This window comes from Schistocerca gregaria, chromosome 5 (genome assembly GCF_023897955.1).
Source record: "Schistocerca gregaria isolate iqSchGreg1 chromosome 5, iqSchGreg1.2, whole genome shotgun sequence".
In the NCBI taxonomy this organism is placed as follows: Eukaryota; Metazoa; Arthropoda; class Insecta; order Orthoptera; family Acrididae; genus Schistocerca; species Schistocerca gregaria.
The window spans coordinates 415700854-415727526 of NC_064924.1; the positions used below are offsets into that span (position 1 = coordinate 415700854).

The 26673-nt window shown below is 41.4% G+C and overlaps 1 protein-coding gene across 1 annotated transcript in view; it reads right to left on the minus strand.

Annotated features, from left to right (window-relative positions):
- LOC126272398 (ubiquitin-conjugating enzyme E2 R2) overlaps positions 1–26356 on the minus strand; it is an 89196-nt gene extending 62840 nt beyond the window's left edge. The window contains exon 1 of the mRNA XM_049975221.1: positions 25722–26356. Within this exon, the coding sequence (XP_049831178.1) occupies positions 25722–25898 (177 nt within the window). The 5' untranslated portion in view covers positions 25899–26356. The remainder of the gene's footprint in view (positions 1–25721) is intronic.
- Between the last annotated feature and the right edge of the window lie 317 nt (positions 26357–26673).

The window sequence follows — 26673 nt, forward strand, 5'->3', positions numbered from 1 at the left end:
TGAAGTCAATAATATAAGGCTTCTCAAGTACAACGAACCAAGAACCAATAACGGGAAGCTGGACTGCAATACCAGGCATAGCTCCGCAATGACGTATTCCATGGACAGCTTTTGGAGAAGACTGAAAATGAAGGAAACTAAAGCACTGATATTTTCTACATGGAAATACACCAACGGTTCTAACGATGCCACCAAGAACATAAACCAGAAATCAGCAGACGAGCCAAAGTGCAGTTGAGAAAACAACTGAGCACATCTTTAGATGGCAAAAAAAAAAAAATCGACCAGTCTCATTAAGAGCAGAGGAACAATGCTGCGGCACAAATTAGCCACTGAGACACAACCAAAATTACCATCTGCCAGATGAAAAGAACTGATGAGACGACATGAGAAAAAGTAGTTGAAAACTAACATGCCACACTGCTGTGGGGCTTCCAACAGATCAAATGCTAGAACATAATACTCTAGAAATGACAATAGCACAGAAAAATAAGTGTAGGTAACTAACATTACGGATACGAGGACTTTAAAATTCAACTAGATACTTTGACGTAAACCACTGAAAGTGGTCCCAGTAGTTCTAAGCACATTGAGGGCAATGCCAAGAGACGTTAATGGCCGTCTGAAAACCACTCGCATTGATAAAATAACTGTCTGCCAATTACAAAAAGCCAATACTTCAGTGAGACCTGCCGAGACATCACGCAGTCTTAGAGGTAATTGAGAGATATTATTAAACTTTGTACACTAAAATGAACAAACTACAAAATAAAAATAACAAGGAAAACAATATAAATCTTATGTCTTTACCATACAGGGTGACAATTATTGAACTTTTTAGGGTAAAAACATAAATTAGTTACAAACTAAAGCGTGTCCACACTTTATTCAACACGTAAACATTGCTACAGATATTCGGATTTAGGTTATGACCTGTTCGACGTGCCTGACATCGTTGGTGATGATGTGGCGCAGACGAATGGCGAAAGTCTGCGTGATCCGCTGAAGTGTCTGAGTATCAATGCTGTCGATGAGCTCCTGAATGGCTGTTTTCAGCTCAGCAACGGTTTTGGGGTTATTGCTGACGCCTTGTCTTTAATATAGCCCCACACAAAGGAGTCGCATGTGTTCGGATCTGGAGAATATGGCTGCCAATCTAGGCCCATGCCAGTGGCTCTGGGTACCCCAGAGCTAGAATGCGGTCCCCGAAGTGCTCCACCAGGACATCACTCTCCTACTTCGATGGCGTCGAGCTCCGTCTTGCATGAATCATATCCTGTCGAAACCAGGGTCACATTGGATAATGGGGATGAAATCATCTTCCAAGACATTCACGTACCGTTCGGTGGTCACCGTGCCATCAAGGAGTATCGCATCGATTATTCCGTGACTGTACATTGCACACCACACAGTCACCATTCTGCACAAATCGTTGCACGCCGAAAGGCGGGTTCTCAGTCCCACAAAAGCGATAACTTTCTTATTCACGAACCAATCCAAATGAAAGGGTGCTTCGTCGCGAGACAAAACCAAGTAGCGATAGCTAATTCCTATCATGCCAGGCGGCCAACCGTGCAGTTTGAATGTTCTAACGCAAAACGTGCAGAAGTTACGTCGATTTTATTTCATATAGTTCAATAATTGTCACGCTGTATCTCGCAGTGAACCTTCATGAATGAGCAACACCAACTCCGTTTTCAATACCTCGTGTATTTAAATCTGTGCTGAATATTGCAAAGATGATGCTGACTCACGTATTAAGAAGTTCTCAACAATCACACATTGTGTGGTTGGTACTGCGCTAGATGAGCGTCTATGCAGCACCATATGCGGTCTAGCTATTTTAAGTGGAAGCAAGTTAGTGACACCTTTGAACTTTTGACCATTGCCCGACACTTCCCGAGATTTTCAGTCCGGCCGAAGAATATCGGATGTATTTTCTGCATAGGCGCCATTTATCAAAGAATCATTATATTAACGTTTTTGAGTTGACTCGTATGGACATTCCATGCACTTGAAGATAGGACTGTTGTCCTGAAACCTACCTGTGCTTTACTTTTTTTGAAAAATGAACTGTAGCGGATGTTATCAGTGATGGATAATATTTAGAACAGTTGTGGAAATCCCACCAAGAGTAACATGAATGATACTTATTTGATCTTTCAGATACGCTTGTTAGAAAAAACAGAGACCGTTCAATGACTGGAGATAGGACGTTCATATTCACAGGACATATACATCAGTATGTTCTGCAGAAATGATTAGCATTTCAGTCACCTCGGTTCAGCATGTGTCCTCTTGTCTAGTAGGCACAGGATCCGTCATAAGCCCTGCTTACTTGTTATATGCATGATGGCATCGACACGTATAGGATGCGAATGTTGTCCTGTGGTACAGTCATCCATGCTGCATTCACCTGGTTCCGAATTTCATCTGTGGTGGTTGGCACTGGGTCACAGCGCTGCAACGATCGTTTCACGATATCCCACACATTTTCGATTGGCGAAGATCTGGTGATCTGGCCGGCCGGGGCACAAGGCTAACGCAATGGGACACCCAGAAGGCACGTACTTGTGGAGCAACACGTGGTGGTCATTTTCTTGCTGAAAAATGGATTCTTGGGCAGTGTACAGAAAAGGCATGGTTAAAGGTCACAAGACATCATTCACGCAGATCACACTGGTCGCAGTGACCTGGACACGCACTAACTGATTTGTGGTTATACCCAACGGCGCCTCCACACCGTAAGACCTGGAGACGGCGCTACATGTCTTGTGCGAATGCTGTCACTGTGAGGCCTGCGGCGAACCAAAATGCGGCCATCACTTTCAAACAAACAGAACTTCGATTCGTCCGAAAACACTACCTGATATCATTCCCATTCCCAGTGACATTCTATACACCATTGCCCTCTTGCTTGTTGCTGCAATGCCATTGGGATTAGGTGTCGATCTACTCCCGGGGGTGGTCTGGGTGCTACGGTCTTCCGTAAACTATTCTGCACAGAGTCGTTGCACTGCCGGTGCAGTTCGGCCCACACGAGCAGCAATTTCCCTGATTGATGCATCGCTTTGTCTCATGCCAATACTGCGCCCTCTTTCAAACTGATTTGACGATACGGTTCGCGCTTACGTCTGTAAGGCATCCTGCACATCTCAAGTAACACTTATCCATTACCTTCGGTTTACAGCGACAAGGAGAGCCACAAGTACATTTTACGGTAGGCGGCGATGCGCCGCGATATACGCGTTGACCTTGAACCCGCCGGCCGACATGTCCGAAAGCTAAACATTTCAGCAGAACACACTAACGTACATGTCCTGTGAATATGAAAGTCCTATCTCTATTCGTTCAAGGTGTTTACCTTTTCTGAACTTGAGTGTATGATCATTTATGAGGTTAACTTGTGAGTTATCGCGGAATCTTTTCAAGTGATCAAATACCCTTCAGATTTTCCGTTGCAACCAATGTCTTGAAAGCAGAGAGCCACAGGAATTACTCTGCGCAACGTCACATTCCACTACAGATCTCAAACGCTCTTGTTAAGAGTTTAATCATCACTAAAGACACGAAGGAAAGTCCCTGGAGTTGAGTCATCTACGTGGAGACTGGGGAAAAACATTTAGCGCCATAGTGTACAAAATGTCATTCCACACCGTATAATGTATTCCTTTTTTGATCTAATAAAAAAAATCTGCGATTAAGTAATCAGGCAATCAGTATCGCATGAAAAATTATTCTGTCTACCTGAAAGTTGGAATACAATCTGACCGATGACCAAGTAAACACCTTCCAAACGTCAAACGAAAATAATAATAGAGATGTCACTCCAACGGGGATTTTTTGACAAGTCCATCTCAACTCCAACAGAGGCAAATAAGAACATTCCTAGAACGGTCGAAATGTGAAAATAGTGAAGTTTGTTCAACAGAGAAATTGAAAACTTGTCAGTCACAAGTCTTCTGCTGTTCAAGGAATAAACAAGTGTGGCAATGACTACGCATTGGCGCAACGGACTTTCTGAAAATCATAATAAATTTCATGTGTACGTCAAATTTGTTTTTAAAAATGCTGATTTTGGACATTGGTGCTAAAATGGCAGATGCTGTCAGTTGAAGCTAAACTCCTACGTTGTTTGAAACTAGATGTAAGTTAAAGTGTGTTTATGTATATTCGCTCCAACTGTCTCTGGCTTGATTGTACAGCACAGCGCGCACGCTAGCTGTCCGATGGCACCATTTCTGCGCTTGTGGCAATTCAGCGTTGTCGCGTCAGTTCGCTTTGCACTGTTGCGAAAGAAACAAGGCTACGCCACTCTCCGTTTCTACCAATGAAGAACAGCGTTCTGTAATCTGTTTTTGTGGCCCAAAAGAGTACCAGGACATGAAACCCACAAAAGCCTTACGGCACAATACAAGGCTATGTTTTATAACTCCGAAGTGTTTTTTAACAATACAAAAGCTACCGAACAAGCGTGAAGGATGAGAAAAACCAAGATGCCCTGTCACATTAAATATTGATTCAAACCTTGGAAAATCTTCGTCCTTATTTTGAACGATGGACGTGTAAATGTTGAAGTGGCAAACCAAATGCACGTAAGTCATGGTTTACGGCATCATCATTGACACGTTTGCATTTCGTGAAATCTGTGCAAGATGGGTCCCAAAACAAATGAATGCGGGTAAGTGTAATCGTGTCAGGATCTGTAACAGCTAGTGGACAGCCATGCTAATGGGGGTGAAATGTTCCTGACACGAATCGTCACTGGAAATGAAACACGGGTTCATCAATTTGATCGGAGCGCACAGACCGGAATATGGAAAGCAGCAAACACCCAGCATCTCCAGTTCAAATAGCTGTTTTTTTTTTGGGGGGGGGGGGGGGGGGGAATGGCTAAATTTGTGGCATTAAATGCAGTAGGTGCCAACAGTAAACTGTCAACGTTACAGTTATATGCTTTGCAACGAATGTGAAACAAAGGCAACACCAAACGGCGCTCTTTCCTTGCACGATAATTCGCGTTCACATATCGCCGTCCGCATCTTTTAATTAAACTCTTCACAATATGCACTTCTAGGTGGAGGTACCAATTATACACTCCTGATTTCCATTTTTTGGGGTCCACTTAAAGATGATTTAAGACGCCGGCGACACATCCCCGATGACGATAAGGAAGCGATGCAAATGTGGTTTGCCCGTATCTCGTGGTCGTGAGGTAGCGTTCACGCTTCCCACGCCCGGGTTCCCGGTTCGATTCCCGGCGGGGTCAGCGATTTTCTCTGCCTCGTGATGGCTGAGTGTTGTGTGATGTCCTTAGGTTAGTTAGGTTTAAGTAGTTCTAAGTCCTAGGGGACTAATGACCACAGCAGTTGAGTCCCATAGTGCTCAGAGCCATTTGAACCATTTTTTTTTTTTTTTCAAATTTGTTTGCACTAAAATAAGCTACACGTGTTCGCTGACAAAAGGCTATAAGCTTCCAAGCTATTTGAACCTATGCTTAAAAGAGCGCTTTCTCATTCACAAGGTCACACAGTTTCAGCCACAATCAACCGACTCAATCTTCTCCTTTCTCCCCCACTCTCTCATCAAAATACAAATGATAACCTGTCGTACTTCTTTTATCTGTTTACAGTTCGCCAACAGCTTACGTGTCTTTTGCAGTTTGATACGAAATTCGCACCGTGGTGTGACTTTGCTTCGGGATTTCCAAACTAGGTGTCATACTCTATACCAATGGAAACAAAAATAAATTCCGAGAACACTTTAGTTTCGAACTAACACAAAGCTGATGGCAAGAGGCAAATTTTGGCAATGAATGTTGGTGAAAGGCAAGTTGGCAAGATGTGTAACCGGACGACAGAGTCAGTCTGCTACCGAGAATATTTTCGGGAAGTCTGTGCGTCACTGGTACGTCTCAGCCCGGTTGTGATAAGGTCCGACTTAAATGGTTACAAGCAAATTCTTCTCTCTCCTTACGAACAAATCTGCGTACTAGAACTGCCCACATGTCTCCGATATTAGACATACAGTAAATATGTTGCCAATAGTTTTGGCTTTACCGTACTCACATTCAATAAAGATTAATATGTCTACGTAAATTGAGCTGCAGTTTTTTCCTCAGCATATGTATTGCCGGTACAGAAACGGAACCGCTCTTGTAAGAGTCGAAGGAAATGAGAGGGAAGCAGTTATTGAGAAGGGATTGAGAGAAAGTTGTAGCCTATCCACAAACTGAATAACCTGTACACCGAGCAACAAGTAAAGGACACCAAATATGAATCTGGAGTAGGACTTACAAGTTTAAGACAAAGAAAAAATTTGAAGTTTGTTGATATAGTAATTCTCTCAGAGACAGCAAAGGTCTTGGAAGAGTACCTGAATGGAATGTACAGTTCTTGGGAAGACGATACAAGATAAAACATTAACAAAAGCCAACAGCGGTAATGAAATGTGGTTGGATTAAATGAGGCAATGCTAAGGGACTTAGATTAGGAAACGAGACACTGAAAGTAGTAGATGAGTATTGCTATTTGAGCTGTAAAATAAGTGATGACTGCCAAGGTAGGGAGGATATAAATTTTAGACTGGCAATGGCAAGAAAAGAGTTTCTGAAGAAGAGAAATTTAAGAGTTACGAAGTCATTTCTCAAGGTATTTGTCTAGAGTGTAGCCCTGCACGAAAGTGAAACGTCGACGACAAGCAGTTCATATATGAAGAGATAGCTTCTGAAATGTGGTGCTATAGAGAAAAGCTAAGGATTAGGTGGGAAGATCACGTAGCTAATGAGTTGCTGAACAGAATAGGAGAGAAAAGAAATCTGCGGCATAACTTGACTAAAAGAAGGGCTCTGTCGATAGGAAATTCTAGGCGTCAACCAACAATCAATTTGGTATTTGTGGAAATAGTGAGAGAAGGGGGGAGGGGGGACGGGAATTTTAGATGGAGAGCGAAAGATGGATACAATAAGCAGGTTCAAATGGCTATAGGTTACAGTGGTTATTCGGAGATGAAACCAACAGTATAGAATAGATAAGCGTTGAGAACTGCACCAAACCAGTCTTCGATCTGAAGACAACAGACATTGCTAACCAGTATGATCTATGTTTATAGCTGAAGATCTATGTTCATAGCTACACTCTTCTGACTAATAACTATGCGTAATTCGATAGTATTCGTTTCTCACGTGTTTTTGAATCACAGCTGCCTATGACATGCTACCAAGTTCGGCAGTCAATTAGTCATGAATGTCAAGGGCACGTATAGCGGATAGCTCATACCTTAATATTCCATTAAATCGGACGAAGAAACTAACTGGTTTCACAATGGCGTCTCCAAAACAGAGATGAAAAGGAATCACGGGAACTCTTCCGCCTATGCAAACACGAAATCTGTCATTTCAGATATCCCGTGTCGCCACACGACCTGGAAAAGGGTGACATCAATAAAATTACTATTTTTTCCCCCACTTCAGATCGAAGGGCGAACGGAGACTATCGCACTGTTCCGATTCGGTCAGTTGGGGAAGTATGGAGCAGCGATAACGTATGTGAAAGATATTGGCATTCAAAAGTGCAACGGGAAAATACGACAAATCTCAAAGCTGTCAGTATAAGACTCCCACCACTTTATCTTATCTGTTCCTTTGTCCGCGTGAAGTACAATATCTGCTGACAAAGTTTTCTTAATTTATTTTAACTTAGTTACTAGCACACCACCTCCTTTACCAATCGTATATTCCGCAATCGCAAAGGAGTGAGATCGATCAAATATCTAATAGTATTACCAAAAGTTATTTATCTCCTGTATCCAATACTAACGGAATGCAAGCTTGCAAAAAGTTTTTTTTTTCCTTTGCCATGCAGCGGTTGAGTTTTCCGATGTTCTCCTCCTCTACCAATTGTTCCCATAGCACTCCACGTTCCAGTACCACGGCGGGCAGATTCCGGAGCTATTATAACGCAATATACAGGGACATACGTATATTTAAACAGTTAAATGCCAGGCATCATTTCGTCGCAGGCTGAAACTTTCTTTCTAGATCAGGGCTTCCCAACCTTATCAGTCAGTGGACCCCTTCTTCAGTCGAAAACACATGTCGGACCCCTAGTCAGTCAAGAGCACAGTAACTTTAAATTTCAGATCGAAACCCTTGGGGACTGAACTCTTCGTAATCCAAGTTCCATATTCCCAATGAACCCCCCCCCCCCCCCCCCGATGTAATAGACATATGAAATAGGTAGTGCACTGACAAAGCAACATTTTATGATGCCTGGGGCCGCATGCGTGCCAGCGAATGCTGTGACTGGTCGACAAAGCTCGCTCCGCGTGTGCGTAAAGGTTTCGGCGCATCTACCGCCGTGAGCCAGCGCACAAACGGCCCCGTATTGTTGCGAAACAAGCTTTCAGAGAAGCCACATTCTCCGGCACTAAACTGTGTATGCGCTCTCACTTAGGAAAGGCGAAGACTGCTTGGTAATACGACCTGAAGTAAAAGTACACATTTTTTTCCTCACGTAAAAAAGATGAATTTGGTTTTCACATTTTTATTCAATAATTTTACTCATTATTTTACACGATTTAGTGAAGGGTGGCCGCGGACCCCCTAGAAAGAGCCGGGGGACCGCTAAAGGGTCCGCGGACCACACGTTGGGAAGCCCTGTTCTAGATACTTCATACACGGTCTTCATTAATTCCTGCGAAGTACGTGTAACGACATCGGGAAGATCTCTACTCGGTAGAGTTAATTTTGCTGCACCCGCTTCGGGCAGCTTTTGAGTCCCCAACGCAGCGCAAACCAGGGAGTAACGCGCGAGATGGATGAGGATGATGAAAGCGAGGGTGGGCTGCTGGCCGTGGAGCGCCGTCGTATTGATCACGTGGCCGGGGCCAGAGTGACTAACAGCAGCGCAGCGGGGCACGCGTCCTCTGCCAGTAGCGGGTGGTGTGGGAGGCGAGAAGGCGGCCGCTGTACCGTTCCACCGTTTGCTCCGTAACGGGAAGCCGTCTGCGACGCACATACAAAGCCCATTGTTTCGTGCATGTTCGTCTTCTGGTAGCTGACCCGATTACTTCCTCTGATTAACCCACTGTGTCTCGTAAGGGCAATGAGTAAAGCTGAAACAGCAGCTGTATTTGCATGCGTCCCTTTTATTCTTACATACACACCGACCTCCATGGCAGGAGGCTCACAAGCTACATGTTTTTCACCAATTGATGTCATAACTGGTTCTTTGATAACGCGGGCCTCGAACTGCGTCCCTATGCACTAGGTCAACTTTATGGTTGTTGATCACTTTTTTTTGGCGATTTCGTCAACAGATTTGAAACACGACTCTTGTTCTGATAACTGTCAAACATTTGAGAACTGCACAAGGGCAGGTGATGGTTATTGGAAATAAGATTTCTACATCTATTCTACGCAAGCACTGTTGCGAAGTGTGGCGGGGAGTATTCTGTATACCACTGTAATTCACTCTTTTCTGTTACAGTCGCGAATGTTAAGCCTCCGCGTAGGCTCGAATCTCGCTGATTTTGTCTTCATAGTCCTTCGCGAGGTATGCGTAGGAGTAAGCAATGTATTGTTGTCTCTTCTAAGAACGGACGCTCTAGAACTTTTAAAGTAAACCTCACCGTGATCCAGAACACCTCTCTTGCAGCGTCTGCCACTGGAGTTGGTTGCTCGTTTCGCACTTACTAAATGTATCTGTAACAGAATGCACTGCTCTTCTTTGGATCCTTTCTATTTCCTCCAACAATCATATCTGGCACGGATTCCACACTGACGAGCATTATTTAAGAATTCGTCGCACGAGGGTTTTGTTATTTACCTCTGTTGTGGACAAATACATTTCCTGAGGATTCGTCCAATGAATCTCCGTCTGCCATCTCCCTCTCCTGCGATTCGTTTTATATGTTCGTTCCACTCTAAATCACCCATTTCGCGTGCTTTTATTTTATGAAAGTAACTGCTTCCAGTGACTTCTGCAATTGTGTGAGCATACAATAAAGGGCTATGTATTTGCAATACATTACATTTGTTTATGTTGGGGGTCAATTACCATTCCCTGCACGGAGTGTCGATCCTCTGCAGGTCTTCCTGCATTTTCTTAAAAAAAAATTGCCATGTATGTAACACCACCACCCGCGAAAAGCCTCATGGAACTTCTGACGTTGTCTACTGTATCATTTATACATATCGCGGAAAGTAATGGACCAGTAACATTCGCTTCGGATACGCCTTAAGTCACTTATACATCTAAAGACTCTCCCATGAGAATGACTACTTGCGTTCTGTTTGTTAGAAACTCTCCAATCCAAACATACAGAATCTGATGTTCCGTACGCTCGTACTTTGTACAACAAGCGGCGTGCGGAACTGTATCGAGTGCCTTACTCAATGAAAGAACACATCTACCAGGGCGTCGGTATCTATTTTGCGTAACTAGAGGAGCGATGTAGTCAAATTTAACAACAGTATTAGATGGTTCTTCTACAGAGGCAGAATGGAGGTTTATTCTGCGCAGGAAACTGTACATACCTTCAGCTCTGGCAATAACGTGGAAGACGTAATTATGCAGAGTTGTCCGATTAAATTTAAAATAGTAACAGCGTTCTCGTTCTTATCAGCATATGATGATTCAGCTCGGCTATCACACTTTCAAACTATGCGATCAACAACTGGACATAAATCTATTCGCATGCACATTTTCCTATCCTGTCTACCCTCGCCTTACACATACCCATCTGCTGGTGCCACAGTTTTGAAATTTGCTGAAGGGTACGAAAATCCAATATCCTGACTCGAGAGTTACAGGGTACAGAAAACTTCAAAAATTACAACTGACTACCATGTATAAGTTTCTGGATACTACTAATAATGTGTTGGTGATCGATAAGACCAAAATGACAGCTAAATTCAAAAGAAAGTTAAATAAATGCAGAAACAACCCTGAGCACAGCCAAAATATGGTGAGAGTTACATCAGAGGAAAATATGCTTATTACAGTTTCTTTGTTATACACAAAAGAGAACACCTGATGCGTACAAATATTCACAAGCTAAATACCAAAACCCCTTCCAAACGAACTGGGAGCTTTCTTTTATCGCCAATGTTATTAGTGCTGATCATTTTCCTTTTAAACATCAACTACTTGGATGTAAAGTAAGCTATCCATTAATAAGCATTCAATTGTCGGCTGCCATTTTACCACGCTCGCAATGGGACCATACGAACTTCCCCTCACGCACGACTAGCACTCCAACATACGTAAACAGGAATACGCCAACTCTCAATAGTTTGCGAGAAAACATACTCTTGAACGTTCTAGGTGTGCTTGTAAACGTATGTTTCGTATGATCTGTAATATTCAAGGAGTCCACAGCCGAGCAAGTAAGCGTTTTGTTTCAGAAGTGCGAGGTGTCTGGATCGAATCTCGCTGCCGGTGCTTTTTATTTTCACATAATTCTAACAACACACCACGAAATTTTGTTATGATCGAGAACCGTTTATGACTGCCAATCAAATATGTTAAACAATACACACAGTGAAAGAACCACGCAAAACTTCGGCGTTCATTACATTTCACACATGTCGCACTAAGAATTATTTTTCGTCTTTTAACGATCAGTAACATCCAGATTTGTGCTGTGCTCCGTAGGTTACACATAGTTGTTACAAATGTAGATACAATAATACAAATAAAATGACTGTACTTATATCATCGACTTACAAAAATTTCTCTCTACATTTTTGGCTGTAAATGGAGACAAAGCAAATACTCACAGCGAGTTTGGAACCAGAAAGCTTATGAAACCACGTGCTTACTCGCTCGGCGGCGGACTCCTCAACAACAAGCGCTCACATGAATTACACTGAGGTGACCGTTTTTGTGGGATAAAGATAAGCACATATACAGACGATTGTAAAATCGCGTTCGTAAGGCATGAAAGGGCAGTGTCATTTGTATTCCGGTATTTCACGTGAACAAATTTCCCGAACGACGAGAAGTAACAGACTCTGAACACGGAATGGTAGTTGGAGTTAAATGCATGGGACATTCCACTTCGGAAATCGTTAGGGAATTAAACATTCCAGGATAGATAGTGTCAAAAGTGTGCCAATATCACAAAATTTTAGGCATTAGCTCACACCAAGAACGAAGTGCTGGCCGACGGCCTTCACTTAACGACAGAGAGCAGCGGCGTTTTCGTAGAGTTGTTAGTAATAATAGGCATGCAACAATGTGTGAAATAATCGCAGAACTCAATGTGGGACGTACGACAAACATATCCGTCAGGACAGTGCGGCGAAATATCACGTTAATGGACTATGACAGCAGACGACCGACGTACATCGCCAGCAGCGCCTCTCCTGGGCTCGTGACCATATTGGTTGGACCCTAATGACTGGAAAACCGTAGCCTGGTCAGATAAGTCCCGATTGCATATAGTTAGAGCTGATAGTGGTATTCGAGTGTGGTGCAGACACCACGAAGCCATGGTGCCAGGTTGCAACAGGGCACTGTGCAACCTGGTGGTAACTCCCATAATGCTACGGATTAGATCCTCTGGTCCAACTGAATCGATTATTGTTTATGATCGGCTTCTTGGAGACCATTTCCAGCCATTAATGGACCTTATTTTTATGGACGACAATACGTCTTGTCACTTAACAATTGTTCGTGATTGGTTTGAAGAACATTCTGGACAATTCGGGCGAAAGATTTGGCCAACCAGATCGCCAGACTTCAATCCAATCGAACATTCATCGAACAAACAGAGATCAGTTGATGGATAAAATCCTGAAGCGGCAACGCTTTCGCAGTTACAGGCCACTATAGAGGCAGCATAGCTATTTCTGCAAGGGACTTCAAAAGACTAAGTCCACGCCATGTCGCATTGCTGCTCTACTCCGGGCAAAAGGAGGTCCGCCATCGTATTAGGAGGTACCCCATGACTTTATGTAAGCACGTCCCACATTTTCGAACACGATTTTGTCGAAAACGGCTGAGAGTTGCATATGTTCCCAGTCCTACTTGTGCTCTACAAACCCCATCAACATAAATCAGGTCGGTGATGGGAAATTCGTACAGTCCTTTTGGACTAACAAAAATGGCAGTTCGAGGGCAATGTGGTCAAATGGTGCCAGCGTTTTAAGTTTACGTGATGTGGACATAGTACATGCTTACTTTGATACGATGTGTACAGGACGAAGGAAACGACCTGAAGAACAACAACGGTTGTCTAGATTTTATTGCTCTTGAGTGTGTCAGCTGCTGCGGCTATCACAGTTTACGGACTCTGGCCGATCTGGCAGTAGTCCGAGACCCAAAACAACAACAAAGACGACGGCCGGGAGAGGGGGGTGGGGGTGGGAGTGGGGAGGGGGGGGGGGGGACACGCACTGTACGTATCGTAGTTCTCATAACTGCACTTACGTCAGGTGCTGCTCCATCGCTTATTCCTAACTTCTCGACTAATGCAGAAAACCAGTAAAACTATACAGCTGTACAAACAGCGCTTTGTGTCAGAGGTAACGTCGCTTAACTAAATTTGCTGTATGCCGTTTTCGTTGTAATGCCGGGGCCGTGGACGACAGACAAGTTTGAATAGGACTGGAACGCTGTGACCTCTGTACCTTAAATACAGAAAGTAGCTGCTAAATAAATACACAATATTCTTTGGAACATAAGGGTCAAACGAATTTAACGGCTGGAGTTATTCCAAAGACACAGATCAATTGTCACTGCCGCCGCTACAAATTTAGTTGCACTTTCGTAATACCGTAAAGTCAGAACAGCGACCATTTTTATGAGGCCATCGCTCTCAATTATTCTAGAATTCGTGTTAGTCTAAAACAAACACCTACAGGTGTACTATTTTCTTTTCAAGAAAGATGTTCCGTTTTTGTATAGGCAACGCAGATGTGTAAGGCGTCTGCGTGTTCCACCAAGAATCCACCTACAAATAATGATTAATATGACGGGCAGCCTTCTTATTAAGGATTGTATTCCATTCGCCTCCCTTGTTTTTGTGCTTTACACGATAAAGTAACAATGACGAATCAGTAAGATGAATCTAATGCTGTTCCTGGGAATAGCTGCATAAGAAGAGGAGGAAGAATATGAAGAATTTTCAGTTTAAATGCATTGCCACACGCTGAAAGGCTGTTTCATAAAAAATACAGGAAGAGGGAAAGAAACAATTGATTATCGCGATCGACACGGCTTATAGACATACACCTACCGTTACCGCCGAATCTGCCCTCGGCAAAACTTAACAATCGGCTGTTAAACTCTGGAGCAATGGTCTTGTCAGATCAAAGAGCACCTTTGGCACTGCAATAAAACAGACATGGTTTGTTGCATTCTGAGCAAAAACAATCAGAGAAAACCTAAATTATGATGGGATTTCAACTCAGCTCCACATTCCCTCTGTTAACAACCGCACGGTTTAAAATCTGCCACTGCTGGTCGAAGTGGTTTGTAGAAGTGTAGGTTGTCATGGGACATAGTCGTTTACAATCTCTACTGACACCTGGAGGCGTTTAAGCGGTTTGATCCCGCAAATTGACAGTATTTAACGATTATGTTCAACCAGTTATACGTGGAGTTCCGTGGGAAATGATCAATATTCAGCGATATGACAGAAACGACCAATCAAAACAGAAAAGTCAAGTAAGAACGTGCTTTACAATGTATACCATAAGAGGTATGAGTATTTGCTCAGAAGAAGAGATGTTTCACAGTAGCGAAGATGATCAAATGCTCATCTCTCTTAAGGTATAAATTTTGGAGCCCATGTTTACTGGACATTTTTGCTTCTAATGATTGTTCCTGTCATGTCCCTAAATATTGCACATTCGTCCTGGGACACAATGTATCGTCATAAGTTATTGCATATACTATTTGTTGTTGTTGTGGTGGTGGTCTTCAGTCTGAAGACTGGTTTCATACAGCTCTCTTCGTTATTCTTTCCTGTACAAGCCTCCAAGCCATCTCTGCATACGTACTGCAACCTATATAATAATCTTCACGTCTTTCTTGCAATGGCTTGGGGCACTGCATTCTTACAGTGTCATTAAATTTATGCAGAGTCCCAAATAAAGCTGGAATGCACGCCTAGAAACAGAACTGTTATTCATTTCCTTTTCGCTCTCAGATCACAACAGCACAGAGAGTTAAATTTAACACAGCGCTCACACTAATGCAAGTGGACGAAAATCCAGCAGCAGAATCTCATAGTTATTTCCCGCCCAGAAAATACACTCATTGTTGTTATATTCGTATATAAACCGATAGTCCGTAACTATCGACATATTTTGTCGATATGTATCAGAAGCATCACTAATCGAGGCTGGACTATTTTGTAGTTTCTTGATCGGAGCAACTTGCGCTTTCACGAAGTACGTACCAGCCTACATTAAGGTCCGCCTTCGTTCAATGAAGTTTAAAAGCATCTTCGTCAAAATGAACATAATTGAGTCTAACCTGGGGTCTTTGAAGTAATACTGTTCCTCCGGATCTCAGAAGTCACGCATGCCACCATAGATCGATCTTCAGATCATAAACGTTTTCGATGTCACTAAGAAGTGGAAAAAAAACGCTGGCATGAACATTCACACAGAACAATCACCTAATTCAAAACAAATCGACGAAGCCTGCACAGAGTTTAATCTTCCGCGTTACGAATAGTCAAGACAACAGCATCCGAGCGGGACGAGGGAAATGTGGCCACATCTTGAAAAAGTGGGGTGGTCGTGACGTGCCGCCCGTTTGTGTGATGCTGAACAGCAGACAATAAGATATATTGCCGAGACCTGTTCGCTCCACGCTTTTAGAAGTGGTCTGAAAGACTTCCGTGACGTGATACCAAATATGAAACTAGAACATTAAACATATTGTGTACGTATACATGTGTGTTCTGAAATGCCGAACGGGAATAATTATGTAAGCTGAATGAGTGGGAAGTCTAATCTTAATTTTTGTGATTCGCGTATCCTCATTTCCCTTTTCGCATTTTGTTTTCTCCTGTCTCAAACTGAGCTAGTGCATCTCTGTCCTTGCTTTCTAAGACTTTAAATCTTAACGGAGAAACGGTAGAAACCCTCAGATATTGCTTGAGCGACAAAGAAATGTGCTCGAAAACATAATACACGCACAGGCTGAACCGTCTACCAAACAAACCAACTGTCATTATTCCAGCGCGAGAACCACTCTTGGGTTGGTCCAACTTTCTGATTCGCAAAGGATCATTCAATCTATGCTCTGTGCTGTAGTGTAGGTCTCCATAGACAAATAGCCAAGAAAGATGAAGTGGGGCGCTACGGGAGTTCGAAAAGATCACTCACTCCCTTTAATATCACATACTGATGTGATCCCCGACACGTTCTGTAGTGTATGTCTGATGCAATACCTTCAGCTATGTGGAGCTAATAGCGTGCATCTATTGCTTATGGCACGCAACGAACTGAGCAAAGAAATAAAAAGACTGATTCAATTCAAGTTAAAAAGCAAGTAACCAAACAAAATTAACACCTACTTTCAACGAGGAAAGTGGACTAGGAAAGGAGTATCTTAGGTTTTTCGAAAGAATTACGACCGTTTTCGCCTGAAATGTTTAGGGACATCGTGGAAATCAGTGCAGGTTGGTCGAACTTACTCTAATCCTACTGTTTCCGCAATAGTTCTGTTTTTCGCGGCGTCTACAACTATTATGCAGACTTGACTAGAGTTTGTGTTATTTCTGGTTTACTTCCTGCCTTGTATTTCAGGAATTCATAAAATGGCAAAAAAAAGGACTATACAGAGTGACGGTCAATCACGAAACGGGTCATGAAATGTCTTATTTTCAAGAGTATATTCTACGCGAGCAATTTAGCAACTTGTCACAGTGCACATGAACAGTTCTTATTACCGAAAGCAGTTACCCAGCGTAACGTTACATTAACTCCACTACAGACACGTTTTCGTTCTCAAAGGGCTCTAGGCACAAACCATAGAGCTCTTTGTCGTGTCTAGTACGTAATTCGTCACCTAACTAGTTAGTGGCACATGATATTCAGGAACCATCAGAACAATACAATACACGCCCTAATCTTCCGTCGTCTCATTCGCGTGTGACACGCAACTCTAAACAAAAGCTATGCCAGCCATTCAAATGCTGACACGCGTTGCTATTCTTCACGAAGTGGAACGGCCGCACTAACCTACATGTACGAAAGGACGAAGAGCAAGAATGTGTTTGATAAGACACGATGAGAAAAAAGAAACCTTCCGCGGACGTGGCTTGCACAGCATGTTGCTAAGTTGTCCGAGAACGTCGATCCAGTGCAGAGTTTCTGTCAGACTTCATGAACATTAGATCGAGATGGATGGAAGAAAGGACTGCGAAACATGAGCAATGACTTAAGAAGTAGCGATGATTTGCTCAAAAAAATTGAGATGGGAAAGTGGTTTGGTTTGATACAACTGCACAACGTTTATACCAGAACAAAGTTTTTATACTCATCGAAAACATATTGTACAATGGTTTCAACAACTATGTACTAGACAGCACACAAGTCAGAAAACGAGTGAAGGGAAAGCCCTTCCCGAAACCCGACAAACGTCAGTGAAACTTCGATTGTAAACTTGTCAGCCGTAGGCGAGAAGGACGCTTCTTGAGTATTGGAAATCGATAAAATGCTTTGACGCTTCATCTAAGAACATTATGCAGACTTACAAGATGATTCAACCAGGAAGTCAGTGAATCATTTGGGTAAGGAATTAACGTTTACAGGAAGACAGCAAGTTCAAAATGGTTCAAATGGCTCTGAGCACTGTGGGACCTAACATCTGAGGTCATCAGCCCCCTAGATCTTAGAACTACTTAAACCTAACTAACCTAAGGACATCACACACATCCATTCCCGAGGCAGGATTCGAACCTGCGACCGTAGCGACGGTTCCAGACTGAAGCGCCTAGAACGGCTCAGCCACTCCGGCAGGTAAGACAGCAAGTCCAAGCATATATGATGAGAGGTGATAACATACACAGTCTCAGTATTGCCTAAGAAGTGAGGGCCTAAGTTTTATACGGTCCCAAATGGAGGTAACTAGATAGGTCTCTATCGCATACGAAAGGCTATAAAGACATTACAATTACCAAGTTCGTTTAAAAGATGGGATCCTATTCAAACACGTACTGCAAATAAGGGTTTTGTTGTTCCTATTACATTTGCTTTAGGAGTCTGGTCAGCGAAGAGGAAAACATTTCTCACCAAAAAGGAAAAATAAGGTTTTTTTGTGGGAGATGGACGACTTTCGAGGAAATCGTCTCCTCTGCATCAAGACTGTATTCATCACTTTACCTTATCTACAAGTTTCAGAGAGCTTCAGAGTGGCAAATTCAACTTCGATGATAATCGTTGATCATGTGAGAGAGACTGGAGTGTATCACAAAAGATAGGAAATCTTCAAGGTAGTAAGAACCAGCTATTAACACTATGGCGTACGACTACATTAATGTTAGTAAACCGTACTCATTTTGGGGTACCAAATTCCTTGAGACCGGCAAGTATTTCTTAGTGTCGAGTAACACATCATACTCCGTAAGCCACCTTATGGTGAGTGGCTGAGGGTAATTTTGGTATCACCAACTGATCCTCCATTACCTGCTTCACTCGTGAATGGTGCGTGGGAAAATGACTGTCGGCAAACATCCGTATTCGCTCTAATTTCTCATTATGATTATTTCTAGAGATGTATGTGGAAGTAATATGTTGTCCGGCTCTTCCCGGAAAATGCACTCTCGACACTTCGGTAGTAACTTCTCCGTGATGCACAACGCCCCTCTTGTAACGTCTGCCACAGAAGTTTGTTGAATGCCCTAAAACTTCAAAATTGGCGCGTCTCTGTGGATGAGCAGCGTAACCGGCAATGAACGGCGGTTTTATCATCACGTTATTACAGCAAAGTTGCAAGCAAGAACTAGGTGTTCGAAGATCACGGGGTCCTTTCACAATCTGGAATTCTGATCGTCATCGAAGGTGTATGTTGAAACATGCTGTACTCAGCCACGCAAATAAAAGATATCACTTAGAAAGCTTTGAGAGTAAGGTTTCATCATTGTCAAGTTCACTAGAAATGAAAATCCAACGTTGAAAAAACTGACTGACATCACTGAAGGCACCATCTAAAACAGGAAAACCGAAGAGAGTTTTCAGAATGAGATTTTCACTCTGCAGCGGAGTGTGCGCTGATATGGAACTTCCCCTGGCAGATTAAAAATGTGTGCCGGGTCCAGCACACAGTTTTAATCTGCCAGGAAGTTTCGGAAAGATTTTGTTTCCCAAAATAGCAACCAATTCTTTTCTGTTTTCTAGAGCGCAAATTTGTGCAGTTTGTCAGTTATGTAACAACTACTACGCCCAGCAGCAATATGTGCAAATTGAGATATCACGGTTATCAGTTTGCTATAGTAAATGTCATTATGGCAAGCAGCTTGAAGAGAGAACAGGGGTCATACGCCAGCATAATTCAATCGATATATTCTCAATACCTTCCCAAGTGAACATCTTTTCCAGTGCAAGGAAATATAGATGATTACAATGTTAGGTTCCCGAAGGCTAGGAATGGAGAAAGCAACACGGAGAATAAAAGATTTTACTCCCTTTTCAACGAGTATTCAAATAGGCAAGCGACCTTGCGAAAAATCTATCCTTGCATCCACCTGAACTCATTAAAACCAATGAAAAGTCAAAATTGAATTTTAAGACAGGAAACTTCGCCGTCCTCTTAACATAAGAGGCCATTTTCTTGGACCAGCCTGCTGAATTTTTATAAAGGTCGTTGAGAATGAATTCTAGAAAGGTAGAAGAATCGTCGATTTTCTTGTGTTGCCATCAGTATACATATCGAAAGTTTTGGCTGTGACGGCAAAAGCATTTTTAGTACCTTATTACTGGACCTGTACTTCTTAAGGTACAGTTGTAAACTTACCACTGATTAGACATGAAACCTACAAAACGTGAGTTTTTTTTTCCCATGCACCTGTGGAAACATCAGTGCTGAGAGGGTAGAATGGAAGACCAAAATAAGACATAATATAAAAAAATATTGTTTCAATAGAAACTACTCATGTGTTACTGTTACGTTACTTTAAAAAATATTTCATTTTGAATATTTAGCTTCTTAGTGTTTCTGTGGTATGGCGTAGCTCCATAACGTTTTGTACAGTTCGATAATGTCAGGAAGAATGTGCGTTTTTATGTTGGTTAGTAGCAGTTTTCTGTCTTTTATGACTTTAAAATTTTCTTTTTTGTGTTTCTGTAACTATGGCCTATGGTAAAGCTGTCAACGAGTATCGCACTTTCCAAAAAGAATTGATATGCATGACATGTCTTATTATAAAATATGATTCTAAATAAAAGTAATGTTATTTAAAAAGTGTTTATAAAACATAAAAAAATTGCTACAGTAATACTGACGAAAAATGCAAAAAATAAATTAAGCGAGCACGAGGTTTGTACAAAAACGGAAACGCAGTAGGTATCGCATTGCTGACGAAACCAGAAAATGTCAAGAACCATACAAAAAACAAAAAAAAAAACAAAAAAAAAAAACAGAAACTAAATGTCGAAAAACAGATTGGGCGTTGCTCCAATTTCGATGTGGAAATCTATGACGAAGAATCTCATTATTCTGTATCAGTCACGCAGGCGGGTCGTACCGCCGTCACCTGGCACGCGGCCAATGTACAAGTATTAACGGGACGGCCCGCTGCACGGATGGCACAAGACAGCACCGAGCCAGTCTCGACAAGGCTGATAACATACGCGTACCAACTACCGCATTCGCGAGGTACTCTTTACGGCTGTAACTTACTTGTTGCTTCACCCAGCAACCAAAAATACGCACGGCAAATTAATTTCTTTTCGTGTATGTTTTTACTCATCTCAAGAGTGAGCAAGTGGCTATTATTTTCTTTCTTCACGCATCATCTTAACGATTGCGAATAAAATCCTCAAATGCAATAAGATACTGTACCCTCCGAATTCAGTGATTATCTGTTTTTCATTCATGTTACATACGTTAGGCTAACAGTTATCCAGGTTCTGAAATATATGCTGTTCAATACCTTCCCACACAATTGCCATCAACTGGGATCAATTGTGTGGGCGAGAAAGTGCCTATTAATATCTTCCAAAGTGAACGAAAAAGAAACTACATTAGCATTGTCCATTTATTGCACTAAGTAATAGATATTAAATGGCGCAATCAACTGAATGAAGCACGAACAGAAACAGTGCTTCCTTCCTTCGGTTATAGAATCTTACTGGGAAGCCTAACGGCTAATCTATATAATGGCAGATTATCTTGCGTTCAGTTTATGTTGCAAATAGATCTTATTAATCTGTACGTTTGCAAGTTCTAAAAAGGAAGAGCTTAATAGCTTATACTGATGTGAAATGGATTCGAATTTTACAAATTTGGATTGAAGTCAGCAGTTTGTGACTAAGATTTGTACCAAACCGCAACTCAAATGCGGATTTCCTGCTGCTTATCGCGAGCAGTCGCCTTAACATCTCCAGGACCTAGCCAAACTGCCACTTTCACGACGTCCACAACACTTACTTTTGCACATTTTTTCCATTCTCACACAGGGAGAACCAATATTTCATTGTCATTATAGCCTATTGAGGCAGCTATAATCGTCAGAACAATGTCTGTTCCTTCAGGCATGCATGCATATCTGAAGGGCATTGTGATGTGTAAATACAGACACTAGAGAAACACAGACATGGTAACCATCATTCACGTATTACACTAATGCAACGTGGCCGTGCATCAGCAAATTTGCAAAAAGAAGAGGTGTCTGATTCGTTTATGACACTTTTAAAATATTTGCTTCAGTGGCATAGGAAAACAAGAAATTCAAATAAAAACAACCCAAAGTAAAAAATATTCACCTCACGTCTCCAAAATAAGACTAATGCCAATTATCACTGAGTCACCTCATTTAATCATAGTACTATGCTATCAACCTAAACAGTGAACACAGTTCATTGTGCAGTTTGTGTGTGAAAATGATCTACACCAGCTCCAAATTGTGTGCCCGTGCATAATGATGTCTATTATATCAAAATCTTTACAGCTCACCTACTCAATTCATTATTTTTTGCAACTCCTGCAGCTTGTCTACCTCCCTTGACAATTGTCAAACGTCCTCTATCTTGAAAGTTAAACACTGAAAAGGGCTGTTGAAATCCACTAAACGTATCATAAAATAACAATGTGAAGCAGAATGTTGTGGTTATTGTTTACTTAAAAACAAAAATGAGAATCACATAATATACAGAAAAAAAGGGGGTGAAGGAAGCATCTAAGTGTATCACAGAGAGACCATGCAGCCTCACCTTTTCCACAAAACAGCTGAAACTCATCTGGAGGCTACTGCAGAAAAGTTTGAGTGAAACAAATTGTGAAGCAAACTAGTCTTGTGACACATGATGCCAGAAAATGGGAAGGGGCGAGAAGGAGAGACAAGTGGCAATACCTAGTTTGAACTGCCATCCTTCTCATAGATTTTTTTAAATTAATTTGTTTAAATCTCTAGAGTGATGCTTCCTCTCTTTACTGGACTAATGGACCTCTATTTCCAAAAGACACAATTTTTCACGATTTGTGGCAGGTGAAACAAGATTGAATGGTGGTAAGCAGACTTTACCAAACGTTGCTTGGAAGGAATTAACCCCTATATTTACTACGTTCAAGGTGAAAACTCACTTCTATAAAATATTTAAGAAGCAAGAATGTCACAAAAAGTAACAACTCAGCTTAAATTCTTTTTAACGGAAGCATACATCTCAAATTTAATTGTGCAGTTCTCAGTAATTTTATTGTTACAACATGTAAACCAATTTTTCAACACTCAATTTTTTTCTTAGGTGTATAAATTTTATTTACACTGTCACTATTGTTGAAGCAAAACCCGACAATCTGTAAATTATGAACTTTCTTGCGAACAACTAGTGTCAGATTTCTTTTGTCTTGACATCAACACTTCCTTTTGTATTAATAAATGCTCTGTTATGTACAACATGCTAAAAATGTTTAGAGATACAGGTATCAATTCAAGACATGTCATTTTGAAACAATATCCAAGAACAGAAATGAATGTGGCAGGAAACAATTTGCAAAGTACTACAAAGGGGAACTGTCAAGATTAAGTGCAGAAATGGTTGGTGCTGTTATCACTATTCTGGGTGTTATTTCTTAATCTCCTCAACTTCTGAGAAAGGTATGAAAAATTTACAGGGATGAATTGAAAAAACTAATTTTATGTAGGATTCGTTCATAAATTACAATGCAAAGTAAATAACAAAGAGCATGAAGATGCTTCTGCAAACACACAAATAAGGGTATAAAAACACATTTTTATAAACAATGACACTGTGATATACACAACGAACTAATACTACTATTGCGCAATCATACATATGTTTTAAAGTTGCAGTATAAAAAACAGTATCTGTTAAGTCATTTTGATTGTTACAATTTCTCTTCTGTGTGCCACTCTCAGTGGATGTTTACTTTCACGGTCCCTGTCACATCTAAGCAAGTGTTTGATTCCCAACCTTCAAACAATAACACTTATGACCAAATATAAACAAACATAATTCCAAGAATGGTACACAGCAGCAGCTTTCAATATATGAAATACACAGCCAACTGGTTGCACAAGTTTATTGTAAAAGCACTTACAAGTTTTCAGTACCATAAAGAGTATCTTCTTAAGAAAGAAAGCCACATAAATTACTTGATGCTAAAATTGTAAACATACATAATGAGCTCAGGAGCTCAAGTCAAAGTATGCAATATGGAATAAAGTCCTCCCTGCCAACAGAAATATTGTTAAACAAGTATGGGTTGTTATAAAGGCAGACATTAGACATATTTAAATGAGACCCCATCACAGCCTATTAATTAAATCTAACAATTTGATTTAGCAACTGCTGGCCTAAACATACCACTTTAGTCCAATGACTGCTCTTAACTCACTGTTCCTGTGTGTCAATCCTAAGAAAGAAACCATTACCATGGGTCCAAGAATTTTTTGTGGGACCAGTAGTGGTTTCACAGAAGGAATCAATTAAAGTGAGTCAACAAATGGAGGAATTGTTTCCAAGGTGGACTTTATTCCATATTTTCTACTTTTTGATTTGAGCTATTTAGCTCATCACTTGTGTTTACAATTTTAACGTTAGGTTATTTACGCGTCTTTCCTTCGAATAAAGATACCCTTGCAATGCAATCGGTTGACTGTATATTTCACATATTGAAAAATCCTTAGTTGTCCACAAGCCTCTACAAGTTACTACGCACTGAATTGCAAATACAAGTCCAAGGCGCTTTATTTTACCTTCGTATAACTATGAGGTTTTTAACGCTATTTACTTTCTATTTTCTTTGTACTGTAAAATTAGTTATTTATGGCAGTCTACAGGATTGTCAGATGATGTATCAAATCTCTCTTCTTCCCTTACAGCGTAATTTATATAAGATAATGAGAGAACTATATTCGACAGTTCAGTAGTGTCAGCAGTCGATTAATGCACTGCATTGTGCGATTTCAACAGCGAAGAGCTCCTGATCCTGGTAAGGTACCTCGGAATATAAATATGTTATGGGCAGAAACATATTTAGCGAACTGGAAAATGTACGCAACGGGGAAATTATCAAAATATTCTACCTCTGCTCTTTTTTTGTGTTTCTTGTACATTCGTCAGTTCATTAAGGGCAAGTGGACGTATTATATACGTATCACTGCGATCTCCATGCAATCGACCGCTGAGGTTGTCATAACAATACTTAGTTTATTAGAAGCGATAGCTCCTAAACTATTAAATTCTTTTAAAGAAAATTAAGGTCAAGTCAGACGAACCTAGTCAAATCTTACTGACTAGTTCTTGATAACTCGGCATTAAATAAACAAGATTATGGTTTAACGTTTGGTCGACGTCATGGTCATTAGCGACGGAGCATAAGCACAGATCGAGGAAGGAAATCGGCCGTGTACTTTTTCCAAGGAAAATGTTATTATTAAACGTCCACTGAAGTCATTACAGATGGGACAAACAAACTCAGATTGGACAAGGGTGAGAATATAAAAGGTCATGACCTCTGCAGCAGTGAATTCTGCAATCGACTACAGTTAATCACGGAAAGCACGTAAAACTTAAATCACGATGACCGCGTGTTACGAATTGCCACTGCGTCTCAGAAGTAGATTTTCAACAAAATATTCACTTGAGACACCAAATATCTATTGGAAACGAGGCACATCACACTCTTCTTACCCTGAAGTGTATACGATGTAATAGAAAAGCGATGTAACTTTATACAGTGCATTGTTCTGAAATAATAATGAAACTTTAATGTGCGTCTGAAACCATGTCACCGTCCCTAAGTCAACAGAACGTTCGGTAAAATATAGTAAGCCTTTCAGCACCGAACAATCGAATCTTTTATTCTTTTCCTTCGAAATAAAAAGAACACTATTTGATACTATTAATGGTGCTGTTGGAAGCCACTGTGAACAACTTCCGTATTCAGGTTTCCTGAACCATGTTATTCTCCGTACCACGTAGTAATAAATGTCTAAACAAATGTACAAGCTGACGCACACTAATATCTGAAAAACGCACTGTAGTTCAATGTTATGATCGCAGCACTACTCACCTTGAAGTATCCACCCTGATAAAGAGTCTCTGGGGGTCCAAATATCGCAACTTCCCATTCGAACATATTTTCTTCTCTAACAAGTTTCACCCTGAAGCCTTCGACTGGTTCTTCCTGTAAGCTCTTGTATTCAAGCGCAAGGGCTCTAACTGCACTGCTTGTGGGTTGCTGCGCCATTTTAAATTTGTAAAACACAGTCCAATTTTGTCACGAATTATGTTCACCACAAAATTTTAAAGGGGGGATATTTCGCCAGTCCCCAAAACTCCAGTTTCTACACTGCGACTGAGCAGATCCCCACAGCAATGGCTGCCAGCTTTTGTTCTCTCGTGCTTTCTGTTACGTAGTCACAGAAACTTTCTCAAACTCTCCTCAGTACTTGGAGCTCGTCTTGCGCCAATTACTTTTCGGCGCGACGCGTCAGCACACGAACGCGTCACGTAAAATAACTCCGAAAAGATAACTTTGTCGCACACGAACAATAGCAGCTGAGCAAGAGCTCAGAGAAAATCCCTAACCTGCCAACGCCAGCCTCAACGGCTACTGCGGCACTGCTAAGCGATAGTGCTGCCGCCTGACAGAAATACCGCTTCAGTCAAGATCACAACGCGCATTGATACACAAGCGGCATTCTGCGAACAGCTGTAGCTCTAAACAAAGCGCGACAGTTGTCATTGCGTTCGAGTTGATTGTGATAACGTCACAAGCAGCGGAATCAATGCTTTTTTCCATTACTGTAGATTAAAATCACACATTTTCCATTCATCGTCCAGTTTTAATATGGGAATTGCTAACGGCGCGGCAGATTACCTTTCGTTCTCGCAGGAAAACAACATGCGAAGGCCGCTGTACTAAAAGGAGCGTAAAAGCCATGATACGCAAGGATACGTTTCGGAAGACGATATAAATTACGGAATACGAAACTAACAGCGAACTAGTAGCTTATTCTTTA